The sequence below is a fragment of the Antennarius striatus genome, chromosome 5, assembly GCF_040054535.1.
Source record: "Antennarius striatus isolate MH-2024 chromosome 5, ASM4005453v1, whole genome shotgun sequence".
Lineage (NCBI taxonomy): Eukaryota > Metazoa > Chordata > Actinopteri > Lophiiformes > Antennariidae > Antennarius > Antennarius striatus.
Genome location: NC_090780.1, coordinates 8247501 through 8257500, shown reverse-complemented (window position 1 = coordinate 8257500; position 10000 = coordinate 8247501). Strand labels below are relative to the sequence as shown.

The following is a 10000-nucleotide window of genomic DNA, read 5'->3' as shown; positions in this document are numbered from 1 at the left end:
GCTTACTATGCAGGTCTTTTTTGTTATAGACATGATCATGATTTTTAAAAAATGTATATACAAATGACATAAATACTGTATATGTTGAAGTATTGAAGTATTTGAATTTTGGAACTAAAGGTCAACTTTACTTGAAACAAAGAACTACTATTTAAAACATTTGTCCACAATGTCTCTGAATCCATTAGATCATGTGAGCAGAATTGTTAAGTGTCCCAATGATCAGGCACTGATTATAAACCCCTAATAATAATACAATAATCTAACCTAAAGCAAATTCTGCCTCGACTTCCAGAGAGAGAGGGTAATATCTGACGTCGTCACCCAGCTAATGTTAGCGTGCCTCCCTGTGCACAGTGTGTCAAGTCAAATCAATTTAATCATGTTTAATGGTTAATATATTTACTTTAATTTTACAATTCTTTCTTCCATTTCTAATTTTCTTCCATTTCTAAGACGGAAATTTTTTTTTAAATTAAAATAACACTGTATGTATTATCCGGGGGTTCATAGTATTGTGTTATCAAGGGTGGTTTAAGTGTGTTCATTGTTGTTACTGTAAAATGTGCAGTGACTGGATATTTGGTATCTTCCTTAACCGTTTTTTTTCCTGGGGCCCCAAAGACTTACCTTGTTTGTCTTTCCATGTAATTTGTCCCTTGTCAGTTATATTGTAAACAAAACAATATAACTGACAAGGGACTCCTGAGGAGCCAGTGAGTGATACTTACTGATGATCCATCGCTCCATCACTTCCATGGATAAATATTCACATGCCATCTGTGGTTAAAAAACAACTTTAATAAATGCCAATACAGACACAATGTCTACAATCAAACATATGAGTACAAGATGATTGATATGTTCATGGTTCGAGGAAGAAGGAGCTTATTTAAGATCATAACACATCACGGATCTTGTCAGAGGTTTCTAGTATGGTAACAGTGACCAGCCGCCCAGGCTGGGAGTCATCCGCAGGCTCTCTCTCTCCTGCCTCTATATTTAGCAGCCAGAGATTAAGATTGTAGTGTTTAACTGTACAAAAACTAATGTTTCCCATTTTCATAGACAATGGGGTTTTTTCTCTTCTGGGTAATCATAATTATCGCAAACAGAGGAGAAATAATTGTGGCTTTGTCTTTCATTGCACATGCAGTTCTGGTAATTAACCAAAAACAGAAATGCCAAAAAAACTGTTTCATATTCACTCAAAGAGTTTAACTGTCTGTGCAATGAAATGAGAAACCTAACACTCCAACCTTATCTTACTTAGTTAGACAATAGTACTGTATTTTCATCATTAGTCTTTACACTTTGCCCAAGATATTTTTATACAATATTTTTCTTTACATGAAATACTGACCAGTATCTCCAGATATGTAGCAAAGAAAAAACAAAATGATTCCTAATAAAACATACAGCAGCTCCTGAGGAGTCAGTGTTCCCTGTTTCCTTTAAAGGGGGGACTGAAATTTTGTTATTATATGTATTGAATCTTTCATAGAGGAAATTGTTGGCTAGTGGTCCCTTTCATGTCAAGGCTGGTGTTTCTTTTATTATGGGGCCACAGGCAATGTCCATTATAATATTGCATTAAATCAATTATAAAAGATGCATTCAAAAAAGCGCAGAGAGCCTTTCATAGGGCTGAACTGTGCACAAATAAGTAGAAATAAGAGTTGAGGGAGGAGAAGAGAGTTCCAAACACAATAAAACAGGTAATTTTCTAAATGATAGCTTTCTAATAGAAGGAGAGGGGAAATGGGGCACTGAGGACTGTCTCTGAACAAGACAATATACACACTGTTATTGCAACTTTTGGCAGGAAGGCCCATAATTTGTTGTTGATTTGACTGAGAAAAGTATTTCAGACACAAATGGTCTTCCCCTTTCTTTCTCCCCCTGTTGAACATAAATACAAGTGGAGAGGTGACTCACTGTGTCACAGCAGGCTGGATCCAGCATGGCAGCTGGAGCACTGAGGAGACTGAGGAGCTGGGCGCTCCGCCACTGCTCTGCTGGGAGGTTCCTGCGTGGGTAGACCATCTTCAGAGACATCAGTGCTGTCGTCACACACTAGAAGATGGACAGAGAGAGAAAGCAGGGAGTAAGGTGGAGAGAGAGAGAGAGAGAGAGAGAGAGAGAGAGAGAGAGAGAGAGAGAGAGAGAGAGAGAGAGAGAGACAGAGACAGAGACAGAGACAGGCAGAGACAGAGAGATTTGATTTTGATTGTTAACATCACGTTATTAATAAAAGTCAAATTACAAAATAATCACGTTGACACAAAATCCAAAAGAGATTCACGTAAAGAGGATTTTCAATAGTACTCTGCGTTTTCTGAACAAAGAAACATATAACCTTTTAACATTTATCAAACTAAAAAAAAAAAACAACCCAACCCAGAGCCACAGAATATCATGCAAGACACGGATAACAGCACAAAGGATGGACAGAGGGATTTGATGAAGGCTGAAGGGGCCAGAGAGACAGCTGCCAGGGTTGTAGAGACTCTGCTGGAGAAGGACGAGGATGATGATATTGTGATTTGATGTGATATGACAAGGAATTATTAAAGATAGCTCTTAAAAGGAAAAACACTAACACAAGAATGAATAAAGCGAAGAAAATTGCTAAAGAAATACCTGAGACACCTCCTCATACAATTAGCTCTGACAACGAAAAATGGCAATAGTAGTCTGAAAGAGGCCGTAGCAGAAAAATATGATTCGCAAAAGATTTTTAAAAATTCCTGCAAGAAACAAAAGGTTTCAGGGCAAAAGTAGAAAAAAAATTTCCTGACCTCAACATGTTTCTAGATAGCGTCAGCTTTTATATGAAAAGTAAAACAAAAAGTGGTAAACCATTTTTCACAGACCAAGAGTTTGATAAATTGAAAAAACTAAGGAAAAACGTAAAAGACATGACTGCAGAAGAAATGATTAGGGAGAGAGAGAGAGAGAGAGAGAGAGAGAGAGAGAGAGAGAGAGAGAGAGAGAGAGAGAGAGAGAGAGAGAGAGAGAGAGAGAGAGAGAGAGAGAAAGAGAGAGAGAATCTTAGTCTGGGGCCATTTTTCACAGATACTGCATCCTGTTCAGAGACACTTAAAATGTAGGACAACAATGTTCTGATGTGTTTTGGGGTTGAATAACAACAATATATACTTTTTAAAAAAAATTCAAATAGTGAATCCACGTGGTAATAATAATGTTTTAATTATATGCCCATAATCAGGTATACAGCAATGCTGGTTTCTCTACACAATAATGTCCTTTGTTTTGATACGATTAAAAAGTATAATGTATAGTATCATTTAAAATTTATGTTCTGTTTTCACATGTGTAAAATATGCAGGTGGCTTAGTATGAAATAGATACTGAATGAAACTAAACATTCATTTGTTTTCTCTCACCAATAATCCTGTGTAGAATCACAGGCGGCTGGAATCTATATACGCTATTCTATGTGATTGTGGTGCGCAAAATAATAAAGCCTTGCCTTGATATATTGGCTTGCAAAAGCATATCAAAGCTACCTCTTAAACTTTTCTACATCTTGTCAAACTACAACCACAAATAGGTACAGGGTTTTTTTCAAATTTTATGTGAAAGTGGCATACAATTGTTAATTTCAAAGAAAATTATATTTCAATGCAAACTCTTTTTTTAACAAATAAAAAACTGAAAATTGAGGTGACCAAAAGTATTCAGCCCACCTGAGGGAATACTTTGTGGAACTGCCTTTTGCTGCTATTACAGCTGCAAGTCTTTAGTGTTATGGCTCCACCAGCTTTCCACATCCAGAGACTGATATTTTGTCCGATCATTTTGCAAAAAAGTTCAAACTCAGTCATAGATGGAAAGCATTTGTGAACGGCAGTTTTCAGATCTTGTCACAGACTCTAGGTTGGATTTAGGTCTGGACTGGTCCATTCTAACACATGAATTAATTTTGTTTGAAACCAGTCCATTGTAGCCCTGGCTTTATGTTTAGGGTTGTTGTCCTGCTGGAAGGTGAACCTCTGCCCCAGTCTCAATTATTTTGCAGGGATCAGCAGGTCTTCATCCAAGATTGCCCTGCATTTAGCTTCATCCATCTTCACATCAACTCTGACCATCTTCCCTGTAATGATGCTGCCACCACCATGTTTGACATGGGGATTGTGTGTTCAAAGTGATGTTAGTTTTATGTTTTTTTTTACATAGCATTTTCCCTATAGGTCAAAATGGTCTAATCTGACCAGAGCACCTTCTTTAACTAGTTTGCTGTGAGCCTGAGCTCACATGTTCACCTGAGCTCTAGATGACAAGAGTTCATCCAGAGTCACCATCGGCCACTTGGCTGCATCTCTGATCAGCTCTTGTTTGGCCTGTAAGTTTAGGTCAGGGGTGTCAAACTCAATTTCATCAAGGGCCACATCAGCGTAACGGCTGTCCTCAAAGGGCTAGATGTAACCTATGAATGTAACTAAATGTAACTCAGTGTAATGTAAAATAAATGTAACTACTTATTAATGATAAATAACCCTGAATGTATTAATTATTCAAGTTACAAACATTACAGTTACACAAAAAAATATAATTGTTTTGTTTTTCTGTTATAACATAAATCTTTTTAATTTGTCAGGTTATGAAACCCACAAACTTTCATCAATCAAGGATCAAACTCTCCAAGTGAATGAAGAAAAATAACATTAAACACAAGTTATTAACTTTCTTCAAAACGTTTTTTGTCAGAGTTAACAAGGGCTGAATTACTTCATTGTGGGAAATATAATTTTGGTCAAAGCACATTTTGACCTATTCATTTTTAAATACTCTGACCTTTTATGCTCTTGCGGGCCACGTAAATCGATGTCCAGGGGCCACATTTGGCCCCCGGGCCTCGAGTTTGACACATATGGTTTAAGTGGACAGCTGTGTCTTGGTAGGCTTGCAGATTGGCCATGCTCTTTCCATTTCCAAGTTGTGGATTGAACAGTGATCCATGGGAAGTTCAAATCTTTTATAGCCTAAATTATCTGTCTGTCTGTCTGTCTGTCTGTCTGTCTGTCTGTCTGTCTGTCTGTCTGTCTGTCTGTCTGTCTGTCTGTCTGTCTGTCTGTCTGTCTGTCTGTCTGTCTGTCTGTCTGTCTGTCTGTCTGTCTGTCTGTCTGTCTGTCTGTCTGTCTGTCTATCTATCTATCTATCTATCTATCTATCTATCTATCTATCTATCATCAACGCACTATCAAGGTACTATCATCACTGAGATTTGATAAAAAATGCAGCTTTTTGGATTGGGACAGTCTTCACACATTTTCAGATTTGAAGCTGATTTATAAAGTACTGCAAGATTTGGCTCCAGATCCACTGACAAGAGTTCATCAGCCAAAGAAACAGCTCTGAGCGTGTCACCTGAGGCTCTGTCAGAGGTGACTGTTTCATTCCTCTGCGCAGGAGCACTTTCAGTAAGTCAGCCGGGTCAGTGAGGAGCGTTAGTGAGTGGAACTCATTACCCAAGGAGGTTGAACTTCTTACAACATACAAGGTCTTCACTAAAAACTTGAAAATGTGGCTTATTGACACCTTTAGCTGCCAACACTAAAAGACAAGCCTATTGTGATGTTTAGATTTTATGAACAAATGTTATGTTGATATGTGTGATGTCTTATTCTCTTTTAATGGTACAGTAAGTGTTTGAATATGTATATTTTTACTGTATTGTAGATGTACTTTACTGATTTGACTATTTTACGGCTTTTTATACATCATGGCCAGGGGACTACAGATGAAAACTAGGCTTCTGGCTAATTCTGGCTTTTTTAACCATGTACAATCATGTGTTTTATGTAACTGCGTTGCACCCTTTCAAATGAACTAAACTAAATCAACTTTTATTTATATAGCACTTAATCATGGCAACAGACATTTCAAAGCGCTTTAACAGACAGAAAAAAACACCTGAACCCTCCAGAGCAAGCATAAGCGACAGTGGCGGGGAAAAACTCCTTTGTTGAGGAAGAAACTCCAGGCACGGCACAGACTTTTTGGGCGGCCATCCGCCTTGACCGGTTGAGTGGAAAAGAAATAAAATGAAGATAAGGACAGGGTAAGAGAAAGAGAGACAGAGAGAGAGTGGCAGATAGGCCAGATGGAGTTAGTGTCTTTATGGTTATAGTTACGACGATTTGATGCATGTTGAGTTGGGGACAGGAAAGTCAGGCTGCATTCACTGACTCCTGGGTTGTTGCCTTCAATAAATGATCGTGTAGTTGGTTAATTCAAGACACAATTACAGCTGAATGGATGACTGTATGGTGGCACAGAATAACAAAGGCAGCAGGACCCCAGCCGATGGATAGATGAGGGTGATGCTGTTTGGCTTGGAGGAGCAGGTCCACAGCAGATGTACTGCCTATGTTGTCCTGCCTGTGTTGTCCTGCCTGTGTTGTACTGCCTGTTGTACTGTCTACCGTGGGTGAGAGAGGACTGCAATTTCATCTGTGCTGTATGTCGTGCATATATATATATATATATATATATATATATATATATATATATATATATATATATATATATTGCTCAGTGAATGTCTTAGACAGCAGAAACCTGTGGAGGAAGAGGAGGAGGAGGAGGAGACAACATGGAGGGACAAGCCCCTACACGGCATGTACCACCGTCAGATAGAGGAAGTGGCTGATATCAAGAAGACTTACCAATGGCTGAATAAAGCTGGACTGACAGACAGCACAGAGGCACTGATCATGGCAGCACAAGAACAGGCCCTAAGTACAAGAGCAATAGAGGCCAATATCTACCACAGTAGATCTGACCCAAGGTGCAGGCTATGTAAAGAAGCCCCAGAGTCAGTCCAGCATGTGGTAGCAGGGTGTAAGACGCTCGCCAGCTCAGCATACATGGAAAGGCACAACCAAGTAGCTGTGATAGTGTACAGGAACATCTGTACCCAGTATGGACTAGAAGTACCCAAATCCCAATGGGACATACCACCAAAGGTGGTTGAGAACGACAAACAGCTGCTGGCTAACAAACCGGACATACTGGTGATGGACAAAGAGAAGAAGAGAGCAGTGGTGATAGATGTGGCGATTCCAGCTGACGCCAACATCAGGAAGAAGGAACACGAAAAGATTGAGAAGAATCAAGGGTTGAAAGAACAGCTGGAACAGATGTGGAAGGTCAAGGTTAATGTGGTCCCCGTGGTAGTAGGAGCACTTGGGGCAGTGACCCCCAAACTGGAAGAGTGGCTCCAGCAGATTCCTGGAACAACATCTGACGCCTCAGTCCAGAAGAGCGCAGTCCTAGGAACAGCTAAGATACTGCGCAGAACCCTCAGACTCCCAGGCCTCTGGTAGAGGACCCGAGCTTGTGGATGACACACAGATACCACCCCACAAGGGTGAGAGGGACCCTTATATATATATATATATATATATATATATATATATATATATATATATATATATATATATATATATATATATATATATATATATATATATATATATATATATATATATATATATATTATATATATTATATATATATATATATATATATAATATATATATTATATATATTATATATATATATTTTATATAAACTCTTGTTGCTATATAAACTCTTGTTGCTATAAAATTTCTGGATACTTGGCTACCATGACCATGAAGGAAGGCTGGTGAACAAGACACACTGGCAGCATCAAAGCACTTTTGGGTTGTTATCCAGACTAAAGGGTAACTTGGGTCAAGGTCATACCTTTTATCCTTAAGAATGAAAACTAGACATTTGCAAAACTAACAAGAACTAGAACCAAGGCAGTCGCAGACTACAACATCCCGTGACACCCATGAACTTGAAATTTTATCCTGACTTGCTTGCATAGATCAAAGGTCAAAGCTAGTGCTCTGACCTACTTTCACTGATCAAAGCACTAGCTTTGATCTATGGTCTTACTCACACTGGCCTTCACCCTTATCTTTCCTCAGAGTACAAACATTGAAAATTGACCATGACCTAGTTTTCTCAAGGTCATCATCTCATTTTCAACCACTTTGCCACCCGAGTAATGTACTTTTTGTTTCATCTTTCTATCCGGAACAGTTGTGAAGATATTTGGTGGACATACTAACTGATGGACAAACAAATGAACGAACGAACACTGACAATCACAATACATCACTGCTTTGAAGCGGGATGTGAAGCAAAATTGCAATCTACTTTGTCACTATTGATTTAGTGAGACCAAATGACTATTATAGTATACTCTAGTTATTTGTGTACAACTGTACTGTATAAAGTGACACAGATCTTACCCTTGTGTGAGGTCCAAACTCCTCTGTGAGTTTCTTCCATGGGTGTTCATACTCCACAAACATCTGGCTGAGTCGTGGATAGGACGAGTCACTGCAGGATCCATTACAGTATGAATTATTAATCGACATTGAAGTAACAATATGGATAGGTAAGGTTATGTGTATATACAGTATGTGTGTGGTGTGTGTTTGTGTGTGTGTGTGTGTGTGTGCGTGCGTGCGTGCGTGTGTGCGTGTGTGTGTGTGTGTGTTCTGAGCCCCCTCCTCTTCACTCTGTTGACCCACGACTGCACACCAACTTTCAGCTCCAACCTCTTCGTCAAGTTCGCAGACGACATGACTGTGGTGGGTCTCATCAACGACAACGATGAGACAGCCTACTTGAGGTGGAATGAGGTGGGCCTCCTGGCCATGTGGTGCAAGGACAATAATCTCCTGAATGTGGAGAAGACGAAGGAGATTGTTGTGGACTTCAGGAGATCACTCACCCAGCATGCTCCACTAACCATCAAAGGTGCTGCAGCGGAAAGGGTCAGCAGCACCAAGCTCCGGGGTGTGCACATCTCCGAGGACCTGTCCTGGGACCGCAACACTGCATCGTTGGCCAAAAAAGCCCAACAACGCCTCTACTTCCTCTGCAAACTGAGGAGAGCAAGAGCCCAACCCCCCATCATGCTGACTTTCTACAGAGGCACCATCGAGAGCATCCTGACCAGCTGCATCACCTTGTGGTATGACGCCTGCACCATGTCCTGCCGCAAGACCCTGCAGCGCATTGTGAGAGCAGCTGAAAAGATCACTGGTGTCTCTCTCCCTTCCCTTACAGACATTTATAACACCCGCCTCACCCGCAAAGCCATCAGCATTGCAGGTGATCCCACCCACCTGTCTCACAGCCTTTTCAGCCTGCTGCCATCAGGTAGATAGATAGATAGATAGATAGATAGATAGATAGATAGATAGATAGATAGATAGATAGATAGATAGATAGATAGATAGATAGATAGATAGATAGATAGATAGATAGATAGATAGATAGATAGATAGATAGATAGATAGATAGATAGATAGATAGATAGATAGATAGATAGATAGATAGATAGATAGATAGATAGATACTTAAATAATCCCAGAGGAAATTGCATAGGAGACTGCAGAGTCTGCGGGCCAGAACCAGTAGGCCCAAGGACAGTTTCTTCCACCAGGCGGTCAGGAGGCTCAACTCCCTCCCTGTTCTGCCCCCTGCCATAGCCTTGAACTCTAACCTCACACTGCCCTGCCCTTCCCCTAGCACCTGACTACCTATCTCTCCCTCCCCCCGTCAACTCAGGGACTGTGCACACGTCGCTTCCCCTATGAGATTAGAGTGTATAGAGATGTTAACTATCCCTTGTGTTTCGTCTTATACTTCGTGCTGTACTGTCTGATGTACTGCCTATGTTGTCCTGCCTGTGTTGTCCTGCCTGTGTTGTACTGCCTGTTGTACTGTCTACCGTGGGTGAGAGAGGACTGCAATTTCATCTGTGCTGTATGTCGTGCATATATATATATATATATATATATATATATATATATATATATATATATATATATATATATATATATATATATATATATATATATATATATATATATATATATATATATATATATATATATACTGTATATATCCAGTGAGGGTCCTT

General features: G+C 39.7%; 1 protein-coding gene across 2 annotated transcripts in view; it reads right to left on the bottom strand.

The window, feature by feature from the left end:
- nckap1l (NCK associated protein 1 like) overlaps positions 1–10000 on the bottom strand; it is a 34969-nt gene that overhangs the window by 20046 nt on the left and 4923 nt on the right. For both annotated transcript variants that reach the window (XM_068314957.1, XM_068314958.1), the window contains exons 6-8: positions 8316–8406; positions 1939–2076; positions 732–780 (exon numbers count right to left, since the gene is read on the bottom strand). In XM_068314957.1, coding sequence (XP_068171058.1) covers positions 732–780; positions 1939–2076; positions 8316–8406 — 278 coding nt within the window. The remainder of the gene's footprint in view (positions 1–731; positions 781–1938; positions 2077–8315; positions 8407–10000) is intronic.